We start from the raw sequence: 17,613 nt of genomic DNA, 5'->3' as shown, positions 1-17,613 counted from the left end.
ATCCCATGCATGGTGGGCATGGAGGATGGTCAAGTTATGTGTCTGCCATAACAAAAAGGATTATAAACATTATGGTCCATGTTCTTCATATTCAATTTTCAAAGAACCTATCTTAACCTCTGGAATATTTGCTATTAAACATAGGTTACCCCATTAGAAATAAAATATAAAGCAGATGGACCAGAAGATGACTCCTTTCTGTTCTTTACCAATAGGACATCTTAAAGGTTTTTATCTGCATATATGGATAAAATTAAAATATATATGGATATAAATGGATATATAGATGTATTTTAATGAACTGCTTTTTTTTCACACTATCAGTCTCTGGTAAGTAGTTGATATTGGTACAACTGGTTTGAATAATAAAGCCAATGCTGTGAAGACATACTGTTACTTAATTTTATGTCATTTGGCTAGTTTGAATTGTAGCAACTGAGTTACTTATGAGCCATGCACAGTATACATAGTATGTACCTATGTGTCTTAGGTGTGAGTAGCCAGAAGCATGTGTATATGGAGCTGATTATTACCTCTTGAGCAAACAGCTTAACTTTTATAAAATTCAGTTTTCTCATATGTAAAAGGTGGGGATAGGGTTGTGGGGAGTTGGAATAATACATGTCAAACGTTTAGGACAAATCATGCATTCTGTAAGTGCTCAATTAAGGGCAGTTAGTTTCATTAACATATAAAGAGGAAAATTGACTTCATCATAGTCATAGTTCTTTAACTTTGGGTCATTAAGCTTTTCACTGATTTAAGGAAAAACCTTCCTAAGAGTATTTTCTTTCATTTATTTTTTCACTTTCAGTTTTTGTTCCTCGTCTTATTATTTTTTTCCTATACTTAAATCAGCTTAAGACATCATTATTCAAAGAATAAAACACAATAAAGTTTTGTTCTTCCAAGTTAAAAATATGTGATATGGCTAGTGGTTTTCTTCTGTATTGGTACAATGGTATATATGTTCCTAAGCATAGAGTATAATTTGGACTAACAATTTTTTAATATTAAATCTTATGCATAAGAAATATGAACTTGGTCCTAAAAGCAAGAACTCAAAACAGAAATATAAAAAGGTTGTACAGTTCACATATAAAAAAGCATTTGATCTATTTTGCATAGTAAGAACAAAATAGATCTGAATTAAGAACATGTAAAAGTGGATTTTTTCCAGATGGATTTATTGTGTCTGAAATAATTTGAGAAATAGTATGGAAGGTTGTCTCTTTCCTGTCTCCCTCCAAGGAAGCATTAGCTGTAAGTATTTTGAAATGTTAATTGATAGATGAAACCTCAGCAAAAGAAGAAGAGCACATTTTGACCAATACCGAGATAACTAACTTAAGCTTAGCTTAGAAAGCTTTTGGTGATGCTGCATACCTTTTATGTCAGTTCATTGAGCTGCAGCCATTTACAGTGGCCTAAAGAATAATGACCTTGAATTACCTCATGTAAGAAGTCTGGAGGTTGAAATTTCAAGGCGCTACAGCAGAAATCCATGCTCTTTTCCAGCGACTTTGGAGTATAATCTTCCTTGCCCACGCCTGTTTCCTCAATATATAGCAAGATTGTTGCCATATAGCACTAAGGCTTTCAAGAGCAGGAAGCTGGAAGACCTTTTATTTGTGCGCCTCTCTTATTTTATCAGCAGAGGAAAATTTTGTCCCAAAGTCTTCTACCATATTTCCTTTTCTGTTTCATTGGTCAGAACTGTGTCACATGGACACCCTTAACTCCGAAGGGGCTAAGAAAGTCAGTATCTAGCAAAAAGCAGTGGGACTACCATGGTGCATTTGTACTAACTTTGATTTATCCCCTAGGCCTGGGGCAGGAGCCTAGCTTCCCTGAGTCAAGACAGATTTGCCAGGTACATGTATGTAAAATCAGGGCTCTGTGGGTGAGTAGGAAGGATTGGCTAATTGATAGGCAAGGAACAGTGTCTGCTATTTCCTTGAGCAATGATAGTGACCGGTTGCTGTAATAGGAGTTTTGAAGCAGCAGTGTTACCGTGACAATCTGATCATGCTGGTGACCATCATTCAGCAGTGAATAGTTAACTGCCAGGCAGTGTACAATGGAGAGATTGAGCTGCAGATACAAATTTGGAAGTTATTAGCATACATATGGTATCTAGATTTATGGGGACAGATACTCTCTCCAGATCAAAACAACTAAAATGGCATGATGGTAATAAAATAATTTTAAAAATCTGGTATTATAGAATGCCTAGGTGGTAAGTGAAGTTTTTTTTTCTCTTTTTTGTTTTTAAATGGATTTTATTTTTTAGAGCAATTTTAGGTTCACAGTGAAATTGAGCAGAAGATACAGAGATTTCCCATGTACCCACTACGCCTACACATACACAGCCTCCTCTACCATCAGCATCACGTACAACAGGGGTATGTTTTTGTCTTTGTTTTTTTTGAGATGGAGTCTCACTCTGTCGCCCAGGCTGGAGTGCAGTGGCGCGAACTCAGCTCACTGTAACCTCCACCTCCTGGGTTCAAGCAATTCTCCTGCCTCAGCCTCCTGAGTAGCTGGGACTACAGGTGCCCACCACTATGCCTGGCTAATTTTTGTATTTTTAGTAGAGACGGGGTTTCACCATGTTGGCCAGTCTGGCCTTGAACTCCTGACCTCAAGTGATCCACCCGCCTCAGCCTCCCAAAATGCTGCGATTACAGGTGTGAGCCATCATGCCTGGTCAGAGTGGCATTTTTTATAATTGGTGAACATACATTGACACATCATTGTCACCTAAAGTCCTTAGAGGATGTACAGCTTACTTGTGTCATGGGTCAGGGAATATGTTAGGTTTTCTGAATGATGACACTTAATTTGGGAAGGAGATTCCAGCCCAGAATCATCTCTGCTCAACCTTGTTTTCTTCACGTGTTAATGCTATTCTTTGGCCATCCTTGGTTCTTGCCTTTGCTTTCAGAAAATAGCAGCCAAGGTGTGAACAACTAGATGGGCCAGCAAGGGTAGAGTGAACTGGTACCAGTTACTGGGGCCCAGTGTACCGGATGAGGGATGGCCAGTGAGTTGTGTTCATATATGTACCAGTCCAATGCCAATGTAAAGAATTTCTGCCATTCTACCATTGCAGAGTGGGCCTGAAAAATGTTTTCGGCGATATTCAAATTTCTTCCCCCTACCTGCAAACATGAATTTGGGGATTTCAGCTAACTTCTTACTACCTGTAGCATATGGGATTTGGAGTAGGGTATAATTAAAATTGATGGGTAACTCTAATCTCCTTTTTAGCCTTATTAACAATATAAACCCTCTGAGAGCTACTTAGCCAAAGAAACTAGTCTTCTTATCTCTCTCTTTTCTTTTTAATCTCTTATCTCCCTATAATAATAAGTTATTACTATACTATAATTAATACCTGTTAAGGGAGTATTTACTGAGACTTTCTTAGTGCTTTACATATATTAACTACTTTTATCTTCACAACAACACAATGAGGCTTATCCATACTGGATAGGTGAACAAACTAAGGCTCAGAGAGATCGGATAATTTGCCCAGGGTCATATATCTAGTAAGTAGTAGAGCTAGAATATTAAGCTACAAACTAAGGATGGTGAAATGCTGCAAAGCCAGAAAAGCACTGAGAAGAAATGAAGGGAAAGGCCTGGCCATTCCATAGTTCAGTGTAGTCGGTAACTTATGATAGTTTGTCTTATTTAAGTAGAAAGTTAAAATGAGTCAATTTAATGTGATGAGCTGTGTGGCTGTCTTTTCTCTTTGTGTGTCTCTGTAGGTGTGCGTGTTGAAGGCCTTTTAATGCTCTAAAACAAAACAGATTGTATCTGACCATTGTTAGAGAAATTTGTAAAAAAACAAAAAAAATCATTAGTTGGGCTGGGCATGGTGGCTCACGCCTGTAATCCCAGCACTTTGGGAGGCCAAGGTGGGCGGATTACGAGGTCAGGAGATGGAGACAATCCTGGCTAACAAGGTGAAACCCCGTCTCTACTAAAAAATACAAAAAATTAGCTAGGCGTGGTTGTGGGCGCCTGTAGTCCCAGCTACTTGGCAGGTTGAGGCAGGAGAATGGCATGAACCTGGGAGGCGGAGCTTACAGTGAGCCAAGATCGTGCCAGTGCACTCCAGCCTGGGCAACAGAGTGAGACTCCGTCTTAAAAAAAAAAGAAATTATTAGCTGTTTTCTCAAAGAGAAATTAAATGAATATATCTGATGTTCACTTTAGTGTTTATTTTTAACAAAGCCTCATAGAGAAAACTAGTCTCATAGGAGAAAATCATTATGGAAAGTGTGATGCCCAGCCGGGCGCGGTGGCTCACGCTTGTAATCTTAGCACTTTGGGAGGCCAAGGTGGGTGGATCACCTGAGGTCAGGAGTTTGAGACCAACCTGGCCAGCATGGTGAAACCCTGTCTCTACTAAAAATACAAAAAAATAAGCTGGACGTGGTGGCAGGTGCCTGTAATCCCAGCTACTCAGGAGGCTGAGGCAGGAGAATTGCTTGAACCAGGGAGGCAGAGGTTGCAGTGAGCCGAGATCATGCCACTGCACTCCAGCCTGGGCCACAAGAGCAAGACTCCATCAAAAAAAAAAAAAGAAAGTCTCTGATGCTCATTCTTTTCCAAATGGAAATCTCCCCTGCCCCCTTCTTTTTTTAATCAATTTTAGTACATACTCATTGCAAAGACCTTAAGTAAAATTCTGTTATTCAGGATTAACTTTGTACAATTTGAAATGTATTGCATATCTTGCTGGATATCATTCTTGGTCTGTAAACATACAAAAACATCTTGTTTTAAACAAAAAATTAGAATTCACTTTTTACACTCAACACTGTATCTTGGACATCTTTCCCTATCAATACCCTTTTTAAAGGCTTCAGAATATTTCACTGTATGGATGTGCCAAAATGTGAACAGTCTACTGCCCTTTACGTACACATGCTCTGTAACCTTCTAATTTAATAAGTTAAAATTCATTTTAATATAATTCCTTTCTCTTTAAATTTCATTTTGTCTACATAAAATGTAGAATTTGAACTAGTTCATCTCTGAGCTGTCTTCCAACTCCACACATGGTGATTCCTAATTCTGCTCGATTAATTTTAGAGCTGCCAGCTGCTCCCACAGTTTTGCCAAACATCCTCTGCCTTGTAGTTGTGCCTCTGCTGCTCACCCACCCCTGGCTTCTCTTGATATCTGCTTTGAGGAAGCAAAATGCTGCCCCAGAACATGGTAGGTGCCTCAGGAGAGAGAATAAGGAAGCTGTAGCACTGAGCCTAGGTGGACAGGCTTTAGAACAGTGGTGAGAATATGACAGTAAGGTGTGCAGAGAGCAGTTAAGACTGTGGTGTCTGTTCACAGAAGCTGTATGTGGGTTTGTTAGTTCTGAGCCCAGGATCAGTGTGACTGCCAGAGGATGAGGTAGTACTAGAGAGAGAGGAGCCTGTAAAAGAGTGGACCAGGCCTGTGGAGAGAGTGGTAGGAATTGTTGCCTGTTGCCATGAGGTCATCCCACAACTCCTCTAGGGGTTAGCTAGAGGTGAAAGGAACTGTGCAGGCTGAAGTTCCAGCTAGACAGATACGGGGATTTTAGATGCAGTTCTTGAAATCTTAGTGAACAGTTTTATTTCAGTGTTGTTATCTTGAATCCTTTTACAAATTTCAGAATATTCAGATGAGGGTTCTAGATCATATTAGAGTTGACTTATTCTAATTTTAGTAGAGACATTATTCAGTTTGTCTTCTACGTCCAACTTTTCTTCTCTTTTGGCCTCTCACTCATTACTGGAAAGGGGTAGCCTGCCCTCTGGCTACAGCCGATTATACCCAAACTGGCCATTTGGATTTCCTTCCTTAGAAGAAGTAGGGCAGGTGCTCTGAAGACTGGAACTTTGAGGTGGTTTCCAAACACAGTTCTGCATTATGATCACCTGCACAGCCTTGTAAGAGCAGCTGAATCACTAGGTCTGAAGAAGGACCTAGGCGTGTATATTTTTAATAAGTTCTGTAGATGGGTGTGGATGATCATCTAAGTTTGAGGACCAGTGGACTAGGACACCAACTCAGAACACTATCCTGTTCACTTCTGATAGTTCCCCCCTGCAAACCCAGGTGAGTAGGGTGGAGGGTAGAATGGACCTCCAGGGATCTGGACACTGAGACTATGATCCTTTCTCCTATTTTTCTGCTCTGTGGCCAGTTTAACCTTTCTCTGGGGTCCCCTCCAAGAGTAAGATTATGACCTCCTACTGTATGTATATTAATTCAATAAATGTTAAATGCCTACTTTGTACCGGACATTTTGCTAAGTGCTTTCCAGCTTGCCACTGAATTGTTTTCTTAATTAGTAAAACAGCGTAGGATAGTGAACAAAGCACAGGCTTTGGAGTTAGTTTTAAGTGTAAGACCAATCCTTGCTACTTGCAACTGGGTGCCGTGCACATGTTATTTCTCTACACTAAGCCTCGGTTTCTTCCGCTCAAATACAGGAACAATACCTATCCTACATGGCTATTATGAAGGTTAAATTAAATAATTATTAGGTTTCTACCCCTCCATTCTATGACTTGGCCATTTTGGCTAGACTGCAAGGGACCTAAGAGCATAGAGCATATCTTATGGTTTCATGAATCCTCTATGTTGCCTAAATTGCTACCTCTTTATTCTGATACGCCAAGTTGGAATATGATTCATATTTGTACAAGGCAGTAGAGTGTTTTGTTGGAGAATCACTTTTGTCTACTGAATTTGGACAAGGAAGTCTAATCAGAAGGTATATAAGTAGCCTGGGCATGGTGGCTCATGCCTATAATCCTAGTACTTTGGGAGGCTGAGGCAGGAGGATCACTTGAGCCCATGAGTTTGAGACCAGCCTGGGGAACAAGGCAAAACCCCGTCTTTATAAAAAAGTACAAAAGTTAGCCAGGCATGATGATGTGAACCTGTAGTCCCAGCTACTGGAGAGGCTGAGGTGGGAGGATCACTTGAGTCCAGGAGGTTGAGGCCCCAGTGAGCTGTGATCATGCCACTGCACTCACATGATCACTGCAACCTCTGCCTCCCGGGTTCAAATGAGTCTCCTGCCTCAGCCTCCTAAGCGGCTGGGATTACAGGCATGTGCCACCACGCCAGGCTAATTTTTGTATTTTTAGTAGAGGCAGGGTTTCACCATGTTGGCCAGGCTGGTCTTGAACTCCTGACCTCAGGTGATCCGCCCACCTCTGCCTCCCAAAGTGCTGGGACTACAGGTGTGAGCCATTGTGCCCGGCCAAAAACCTCAGTTTTAAGCTTTTTTCTTCTCTCACCATGACTACATGGGGCACTTCACCTTTTTCAACCTCAGGTTCCTGAGTGAGCTAGACCATCTCTTCCCTTTTTTCTTGTTTTGGGTAGTTTGTGATTGTTATGACACATAAAGACATTTTTTAAATTGAACATTGTGCTATTTTAAATTAAAACAATTAAATGCTTCAATAATATAAGAAGATCTATAAAAAAATCTCTTTAGCTTAATAGACTCAGTGGCCTTTTCCTGGCTTCTTTCATATGCCTTGGTTTTCTGCAAAGTTGTGATCAATGTATGTATTCAATTTGGAGTTCTTTTATTTCTACTTTTCAATGTTACTATATAGTGTTCTACTATATTAACATGGGGACTTTAGAATTCATATTGTAGACATGAATTAAAAAAATTTTTTTTTTTCCTAAAAGAGCTGAATTGTTAGGCTTCCTGTTTTTCAGTCTGTGGAACTTGACTAACATTTAAAAAATAATGAAATAGAATGGAATTTAAAATATCAGAATGGTTTCAGGAAATATCTATTTAAGTTTATATTTTTATATGAAGATGTGTGTTTACTGGATCATGATGTAATATGTATGCTTACCGAGGGTTGGGGCCAAAAGAATTTAAAAGCCACTGGATTAATAATGACAGTCGCATCAGATTTTGAGGTTTTTATGTCATATTCTAGAAAAGACTGTTTAATTCCCAGGTGTGTCCTGAGAATTGCTTCCTTTGGAAGTACATAGTAGGTATTTTAGTTGTGAGCTATCGCGTTCACAAAACTAAGACCTTAAGTGAAATGTAACTATGTATCTCGTCTGCCCAGAATGAAGGTACAGGAAACAAATTTTTATTATACTAATAATTAAATAAATCCAATTAAATATGGATAAGTCATACTATACCAAACGAAACACAGCGGGAAAAGAAATCTTACACATAAAGGATATACTGTGTTCTTTGGTTAACATGCTTGCCTACGCTTTTCCTTTGGCCTTCTATTACATTAGCCAGCTTCTGTCTGAAGGAAGCTAAAAAAATACAGACTTTGTGCATACATTACAAGCCATTTTTTAATAATCAGCTCTCTTAAATTCATTTTATATGATTCCTGTACTTTGAAATATTTGGGGCTGGGTGTGGGAGCCGCCAAACTGCACTTTGGGAGGCCAAGGCAGGATTGCTTGAGGCCAGGAGTTCGAGACCAGCCTGGGCAACACAGTGAGATCTTGTCTCTACTAAAAATTTAGCAAGTAGCCAGGTGTGGTGGTGTGCACCTGTAGTCCCAGCTACTTGGGAGGCTGAAGTGAAGGGAATTACATGAGCCCAGAAGTTTGAGGTTGCAGTGAGCTATGATTGTGCAACTGCACTCCAACCTGTGCAGAGACCCTGTCTCAAAAAAATAAAAATTTTGCCTAGTCTTGAAGTTCAAAGCAACATTCACCTTATTACTTGTTCCTCTCTGTGTCTTCCTCATTAGTAATCATCTCATTGAGCTATAATTTTTTCCCTTTTTGGTTATTTTCTAAAACTCACACACATAGCTGCTTCTAATTATCTGTACAAGGGCTTTCTTACTGAGTGACTGAGCATGATTTAGCAGCTTGACTGTCTCTTTGGGGAGCTGATGTTATGGAGTAGCCAATGTATTTGCTTTTTGAAATTTTTTTATTTCAATAGGTTTTTGGGTAACAGGTGGTGTTTGGTTACATGGATAAGTTTTTAGTGGCAATTTCTGAGATTTCGGTGCACCCATCAACTGAGCAGGGTACACTGTACCCAATGTGTAGTCTTTTATCCCTCACTCCCCCCAACCCTTTCCACCAAGTCCCCAAAGTCCATTATATCATTTTTATGCCTTTGCATCCTCATAGCTTAACTCCCTGCCAATGTATTTTCAGTAGTTAACTTGTTTCATAGGCTAAACAAGATTCAGAGTTCTTTTATTTTACTGTTTCAGTCCAGCTCAGTTATGATAAATATCTAGATCTGTTAGGATAAGAAATTGTGGAGCTTCAGGTTTAGAATAATGAGATTCCTAGGACTGAAGGAAATTTCTGTGATTTAGAAGAGAAAATTATTTTAAATGTATTTCCATCCATTTGCAGAATGAATTTTGTTTAAGCAATAGTTAGGGTTTGGAAAGTCCTGTTATTAACTGAGGAGAGGAGGAAAGTCCATAGCCTGTGGATCAGATAAAGACATTCTGAACTAAATAGACACCATGATGTTTGTTTTCATCCGTTTACTATAAAATACGCTGTGGATTTTGGGCAGTACCTAACCTATGTTCCAAATGTTGCTTTATGGGAAATTCCTATTCACCCATGATATATCTCAATTATTAAAAGTACGTAAGAACCTGGTTATCATGAGATAATTCTTCCTGATATATCCCTGGTGGCAGGACCCAGCTTGGGAGTGGAAATTACTCTAGCTCCCAGTCACTAGTGGTATATTCTAGGACTTGTGGGGAGGCTTTAGCAGGGTGGAGATCCAGGGCAGTGACAGCTGGTGCTCGTTTCTCTGGTGACCAGGACACTAGAAACAAGTGGTTTTAATGGCTTGTCCCGATATCCACATTGCTTCCAGTCTTGAAGCTGTACTCTTGCATCTAGTGACACAGTGCCTACATGTGCCTAAGTTTCTTAGTGGTATCAGAGGACAGGTTATGAAAGTGTGTTTGAAAATCTTTCATTGATATCTTACCAAATGATATACTTTCTTTTGTACTGCCTTTCAGAATTAAAGCTATAGAGAGTCCCAACAAAGAAGATGATACCCAGTGGCTGACCTACTGGGTAGTGTATGGTGTGTTCAGCATTGCTGAATTCTTCTCTGATATCTTCCTGTCATGGTTCCCCTTCTACTACATGCTGAAGGTATGTTGGTCTTGCTACCACTAAAACTCCATCTCAGGACCTGTATAGAAGAAGTAGGAATAAATGCTTGAATGTTGTATATCTGTGGCTCTGTCTCAGATTATAAACAAGAAGACAGGTTTGGGCAACAGAGCGAGACTCTGTCTCAAAAAAAAAAACAACCAAAAAACAAAAAACAAAAAACAAATGCTCAAGCAAGCCACTTGCCTCAGCCTCCCGAGTAGCTGGGACTATAAGCGCACACCACTGCACCTGGCTACTCTTTTAAAAAACAATTTTATCTAAAGAAATTTAGATATAGGAAATTAAATATAGGAAGCTCCATCACTCCAACCACCATCACAAATGGTAGTATCTTGAGTTTTAGTTCTGGGTAATTATGGATATATATTTCTTTTTCTTTGTCTTTGGTCTTAGCTTTTTTTTTTTCTTTCTTTTTTTGAGATGGAGTCTTGCTCCGTCGCCCAGGCTAGAGTGCAGTGGCGCGATCTTGGCTCACTGCAACCTCTGCCTCCTGGGTTCAAGCAATTCTCCTGCCTCAGCCTCCCGAGTAGCAGGGATTACAGGCGCCCACCACCATGCTTGGCTAATTTTTGTATTTTTAGTAGAGACAGGGTTTTTTTTTTTTTTTAATCTATTTATTTGTACTTCTTCCTGGGAGATTTCTCAGTCTGACCTCCTGATTTGTACTTTTTCCTGGGAGATTTCTCAATGTCACCCCCCTTTTTTTTTTTTTTTTTCTGAGATGGACTCTTGCTGTGTTGCCCAGGCTAGAGTGCCATGGTACAATCTCCACTCACTGCAATGTCCGCATCCCGGGTTCAAGTGATTGTCCTGCCTCAGCCTCCTGAGTAGCTGGGATTACAGGCATGTGCCACCATGCCTGGCCAATTTTTGTATTTTTTTTTTTTGGTAGAGATAGAGTTTCACCATGTTGGCCAGGGTGCTCTCGAACTCCTGACCTTAAGCAATCCACCCACCTCGGCCTCCCAAAGTGCTGGAATTACAGGCGTGAGCCACCGTGCCCGGACTCAATCTGACCATCTAATTTTCAACTGTATTCCATGATTATATTATAACCATTCTGTTATTCCTGCCATATACTGTGTTCTTCATTTCAACTATTATATTGTTAACACCTAATGTTTTTGCTTGGCTCTTTTCTGTTTTCTTGTTCTTGTTTCATATTGCTAATACTTTCTCATTTCTTTTAGCATGGTTACTGCTCCCCAGTTTAAAATTCTTGGTCAGCAGTTCTAATATTTTTGCTCCTGACCAAAACCTGTAGTTGATTGTGTTGTTTTTCTTTTGAAATGTACTCTTGGCTGGGCGTGGTGGCTCGTGCCTGTAATTCTAGCACTTTGGGAGGCCGAGGCGGGCAGACTGCCTGAGCTCAGTTGTTCGAGACCAGCTTGGGCAACACGGTGAAACCCTGTCTCTACTAAAATACAAACGAAATTAGCTGGGTGTGGCAGAGTGCACCTGTATTCCCAGCTACTTGGGAGGTGAGGCAGGAGAACTGCTTGCATCTGGGACGCAGAGGTTGCAGTGAACCGAGATCACACTACTTCACTCCAGCCTGGGCAACAGAGCCAGACTCCATCTCTAAAAAAAAAAAAAGAAATATATTCTTAAAATATCTTTTTATTTTGGCCTACAAACTCCTTTTCATCCATGAGTATCAGCTATCCCATCAGGCACTGGAATGGAGGGGGCCCCAGTCCGTGCTAGTACTAGTAAGTTCTGGGTAGGGGGTGGATGTGTCCTAGGAGTGGGGGGCCCCAGGCACACAGGAACCATAGTTAACCACTGTTCACCTACAGAAGAGCTCCTCAGGTCAAAGCTTCACTGTACAGTCCCCCTCCACCACAGCAAAGCAGCATCAAAAGGAAGTGATCCTGGGTGATAGTTCACAGCTCTAGGGGTTGGAGCAGGAGGGGTAGGGAAGTAACTGCCTTTAATTAGTGTCCACCTGTTTCCCTGAGTGACTTGCAAAGACAGGACTTTTATGCCAAAATCTCTGTTTTAGAAAAAAGTAGAGGACAATATTTTTTAACTTTGAGGTATAGAAGCAAGACAAAATACCAAAGTTTCAAAGAAAAAGATCTGATAAATTCAACTAATTACTAAAAATTAAATTTCTATATGACAGTGGGCAGCATAAACAAAGTTAAAATAATGACAGACTAGGAAGATAGATTTACAACATTTACACCAAATAAGGAATATCCAGAATACATAACAATTTCTGTAAGTAAAAAGAAAAAAAATGGGAAAAGTTTCTAAATAAGTATTTCACGGAAGAGAAAAAATATGAATGCTAGTAAACAGCTCACCAGTGATCTGGGAAGTGTGAGTTAAAATAGTGAAATCCCATATTTTGTTCATTAAACTGGCAGATATTTTAAAGATTGAAAATATCTGGTATTGGTGAATGTATAGGGAAATGGACATGTAATGGTACAGGCTGAACATCTGAAATTGGAAATCCTAAACGCTTTTAAACCCCAAACTTTTTGAGTGCCCACATGATGATCAAAGGAATCAAAGGAAATGCTCATTGGAGCATTTCGATTTTAGAGTTTCTGATTTGGTATGCTCAGTTGGTATAATGTACATATTCCAAAATCTGAATAAATGTGAAACCCGAACACTTTTAGTCCCAAGCATTTCAGATAAGGGATACTTAACAGGGTAGTGGTATAAATTGGAATAACCTTTTTAAGGGACCTTTTAACAATTTCTTGTTGAATTGAAAAATGATACTTTTAACAATTCTAAGGAAATAGTCACTGTGCATTAAAGAGCTGCACAGAGATATTCATGGCAGCATTTTTTGTTGTATATATACTATATATATATTACTATATAATATGAACTGCATGATGTAAACATTATAAACAGAAATGTCCATCAGCAGGTAAATGGTTGATTCAATTAATGGTATATCCATACAGTTGAATGAAATAGATCTATATGTACAGATCCAGAAATTTTTGCATAATTTAGTAATTATGAAAAGCTATAGAGGACAGTTGTGCTAGCTTTTGCCTGTAATCCCTGCATACTCGGAGGCCAAGGCAGAAGGACTGCTTGAGGCCAGGAGTTTGACACCATCTTGGGCAACATGGTGAGACCGTGTCTCCGCACACAAAAATTTAAAAATTAGCCAGGCTCCCAGATCACAGCATGTTGATCGAAAAAAAAAAAAACCAATAAAACAAAAAACAAAAGCCAGGCATGGTGGTGCATGCCTGTGGTCCCATCTGCTCAGGAGGCTGAGGTGGGAGGATGGTTTGAACCCAGGAGTTCAAGGCCACAATAAGCAATGATCACCCCACTGCACTCTAGCCTGGGTGACAGAGTGAGACCCTGTCTCGAAAAAAAGTAATAGAACATTAAATACAGTATCACACCATTTACAGCTAAAAAAGAAAAAAGACAAGACACTATATAAAGTGAGTGTCTTGTCTCTTATAGTTTAAAAAATTAAATGAAAACATGCTCAGTATAGATTCTTTTATATTTTTGAATGACTTCACCACAGAATGCCTTGTAAGGCAATTAAGAATTTTCCTTTCAAAACTGATGGAAGAAAATAAAAATTGGTCTGTGGAAAGAGTTTATTTCAAAGATTGGATTTTTTTTGTTTTTATTATTCAGTCATTTAACATTTATAAAAATATTCTTATAATCTTTAATTTGGACATGACATAATTTAAACTTCAGATAATTTTAAAGCCCTTAATAAGATCCATCTAATCGTAGGGACCTCACAGTGCAGTCTTTAGTGGAAAGAAATTGGCTTTTGCTTTGGGCCCACTTGCTTGTGGCAGTGAACAGTATCTTATCAGCAGAACTACTTGCAGTAGTTCTGACCTCACACTTCCAAATGTGAGCAAGCTTGACTTCTAGCCTACTCCTAATCACCTCTGCTAATGGAGCTCACAGAGAGGTGGAGAGAAGATCCAAAATAAATGGTAGTCACTGAATCATTTATATTTGGTTTTGAAGTTCATTTAAAATATTGCTTTGCAGCAAACTTTCTTCCCTAATGGTAAAATGAATGTGCATCCATTAGTAGTCTCCAGCTGCATGGTATCATAGTGTTCATGAGAGTGAATTTATTGCATACATTCCAAATAGATAATATACTTGAAAGGATTAAAAATTCATGATGCTGTCAATCAAAATACTTTCTTCCTACATTAGTGGCATATTCTGAATGACTTAGTAAACAGACTGAGAAGAGGCCTCTGAATTGCAGAGTCTGTAGAAGGTTCAGGAGAGTACTGAATTGTAGGGACTAGAATCCATCTTACCTATGCTATTGCAATCGCATGCTGACTGGAAGTGTGGGAAGAGACTTACAAGTAAGGACATGGGTTTGTTTTGTTTTTTGGGATGGAGTCTCACTCTGTCACCCAGGCTGGAGTGCAGTGGCACCATCTTGGCTCACTGCAACCACTGCCTCTCCAGTTCCAGCAATTCTCCTGCCACAGCCTCCCAAGTAGCTGGGATTACAGGCACGCACCACCACACCCAGCTAATTTTTGTATTTTTAGTAGAGATAGGGTTTCACCATGTTTGCCAGGCTGGTCTCAAACTGCTGACCTCAAGTGATCTGCCCGCCTCAGCCTCTCAAAATGCTGGGATTACAGGTGTGAGCCACTGCTCCCAGCCCAAGGACATGTTTAATATTTTATTTTTTGCAGAATTAATATTGTTGGCTTTATTTTCATTTTTCTAAAGCAGCTTATAAGATTAGAGGAAAATAAAAGGAGCCAATGGCTTGGCATCAAAGCTTAGTTGAGAAGATAATATATGATGTATTTAGGTAGAAATTGGATCATGCATGTTCTAAGCTTTGCTCTGACAACTGGGCTTCAGCAAGCGGGTTTAAAAATGAATTTAAAAGCTTTTTTTCTTGATTATGAAATTTACATAGGCTCATTCCTTTATTCAGCAGATTTATTTAGAACCGCCATGTGCCAGGTTCTGTTCTACATCTGGGAGATAGTTTGGTGAATAAAATAAAGTCCTTGTTGTCCTACTGTTTACATTTGTGTGTGTGTGTGTGTGTGTGTGTGTGTGTGTGTGTGTGTGTTGGGATGTGTTTTATGTAGGGAGGAAAGTAACACTTGTAATCCTACATCTTATAGTCTTCCCATTTTTTAAAATGTGCAAATATATTGGTCTATGTGTATAAATAAAAACAGAACTCTGTGTGTTTGTATGTGTGTATATATATATGTATGTATGTATTGCTGTCTTAACCATATGTGTGGTTGAGATCACATATGATATATAATTCTGTCTTGCTTTTTTCAATTAACACAGTATTATGAGTACTTTCTCATGTTATTCAGTATTCTTTGACATAGCTATCTAATCTACTATTGATAATTTACCCACTTCCCAATTGAAAGATATTTAGGACATTTCTCATGCAATTATACATAATGCTGCAATTAATATCTTTGTATCCTCTATTTACCTTCATTTAAATCATTTTCTAGATTTACTTTTTTATTTTTTTTTGAGACGGGGTCTTGCTCTGTCGCCCAGACTGGAGTGCAGTGGCGTGATCTTGGCTCACTGCAACCTCTGTTTCCCAGGTTCAAGCGATTCTCCTGTCTCAGCCTCCCAAGTAGCTGGGACTACAGGTGCACAACCACGCCCGGCTAATTTTTGTATTTTTAGTAGAGACGGGGTTTCACCATGTTGGCCAGGCTGGTCTCAAACTCCTGACCTTGTGATCCACCCGCCTCAGCCTCCCGAAGTGCTGCAATTACAGGCGTGAGCCACCAGGCCCGGCTAGATTTATTTTTAGAACAAGGTTGAGTAAACTCTGACAGGATTAGGTCCTGACCTGAATTGTCACCTGTGCTATTTCACCCATTGACAGAAAATATAAAATTTTTCTTTTCTTTTTTTCTTTTTTTTTTTTTTTTTTTCTGAGATGGAGTTTCGTTGTTTCGCCCAGGCTAGAGTGGAGTGAAGTGGCATGATCTCCGCTCACTGCAACCTCTACCTCCTGCGTTCAAGCAATTCTCCTGCCTCAGCCTCCCAAATAGCTGGGATTACAGGTGCCCACCACCACGCTAGGCAAATTTTTGTGTTTTTAGTAGAGATGGGGTTTCACCATGTTGGCCAGGCTGGTCTCAAACTCTTGACCTCAGGTGATCCTCTTGGCCACCTTGGCCTCCCAAAGTGCTAGGATTACAGGCGTGGGCCACTGTGCCTGGCAACATTTTTCTTCTTAATCTTCGTAGGAGGCTAAAAAGACAGGGAAATCTTTCCTTTAACACGTTCTTTTAAGCTTTTATTTGTGCATGCTGAGCAATGTAGCCCGTAACTATTCTGTGGCTACACTGCAAAGGCTTTCTTAGACTTCTGTTTCTGATCAAGTCATTGTAGCCTATCAGGAAGTCAGTGTTGAAGTACATTTTCTTCTGACATTAACTCTCAGTTCCCTAACTGCATGTTAAGCATACCCCTACCTGGGAAATATCTCTTCTGGGGGAAAATCAGATGGTGACAGCATTAGAAGCACAGATGGAATAGAATGGCATGTTGTAATTCGTAATTTAAGGAGTCACTGTGTCAGTGCTAATAGTGCCAAGAGTCCAGTTAAAATAGCATGGACTCTGTCTGAACTGCAGGCAGCAGTGTGGGCTTGTGAGTCTCCTTGGGAGTATCATCAGCTGGCACTTTAAGGGCAGCTTGATTGAAAAGAGCCAGATCTGTGTGGGTGATTTTAATAAACTCAGGCTATTCCTGGGCTGTAGAATAGTTACATAGATTAAGAAGAGAGGGTTGTAAGAGGTGGCAGCTGAATACCACCCTGGGAGTTAAACAGTAATTAACTTTTTTTAACATAAGAAAATGATTTCATTTCAGAACTGGAAAATGCTAAGGATGTAGCTAGAGAGCAGTAATTATTTTACTGTCTCAAGACAATAGCTAGAGGGTACCAGAAAGTAGTAAATTAACAGTCTGCAGTCTAGCCTACAAAGTAATCACATTGAAGAGGTACAAAACTGTGGACACTTGACTTAATTCATCCAGAAAAGATAATCAGCTTGTCTGGATTGCTGAAGGGTTGGTATCTACATAGGCAGGTAATATTTCAGAGATTTTCCACAATAAGAACTTTAGCATTTGGTGATACTACTATTCTATTGTATACTTTCTTCAAGTACATTAATTTGTGACTTTCCTAAAACTCTGCAGAAGAGAAAACTCTCTTAGGTTGATTTGCCTAAAGTCATAAAGCACACCCCACCTCTCCTGAATTTTTTTTTTTTTTTTTTTTGAGACACGGTCTTGCTCTGTTGCCAGGCTGGAGTGTAGTGGCGCAAACTCAGCTCACTGCAACCTCCGCCTCCTGGGTTCCAGTGATTCTCCTGCCTCAGCCTCCCGAGTGGCTGGGACTACAGG

The 17,613-nt window shown here is 39.7% G+C and overlaps 1 protein-coding gene across 1 annotated transcript in view; it reads left to right on the top strand.

Moving 5' to 3' along the window:
• Positions 1-17,613, top strand: part of REEP5 (receptor accessory protein 5) — a 46,532-nt gene that overhangs the window by 9,957 nt on the left and 18,962 nt on the right. The window contains exon 3 of the mRNA XM_012505389.2: positions 10,032-10,170. Coding sequence (XP_012360843.1) covers positions 10,032-10,170 — 139 coding nt within the window. The remainder of the gene's footprint in view (positions 1-10,031; positions 10,171-17,613) is intronic.

The sequence above is a fragment of the Nomascus leucogenys genome, chromosome 2 (assembly GCF_006542625.1).
Source record: "Nomascus leucogenys isolate Asia chromosome 2, Asia_NLE_v1, whole genome shotgun sequence".
Classification (NCBI taxonomy): domain Eukaryota; kingdom Metazoa; phylum Chordata; class Mammalia; order Primates; family Hylobatidae; genus Nomascus; species Nomascus leucogenys.
This window is presented reverse-complemented; position numbering and strand designations above follow the sequence as displayed.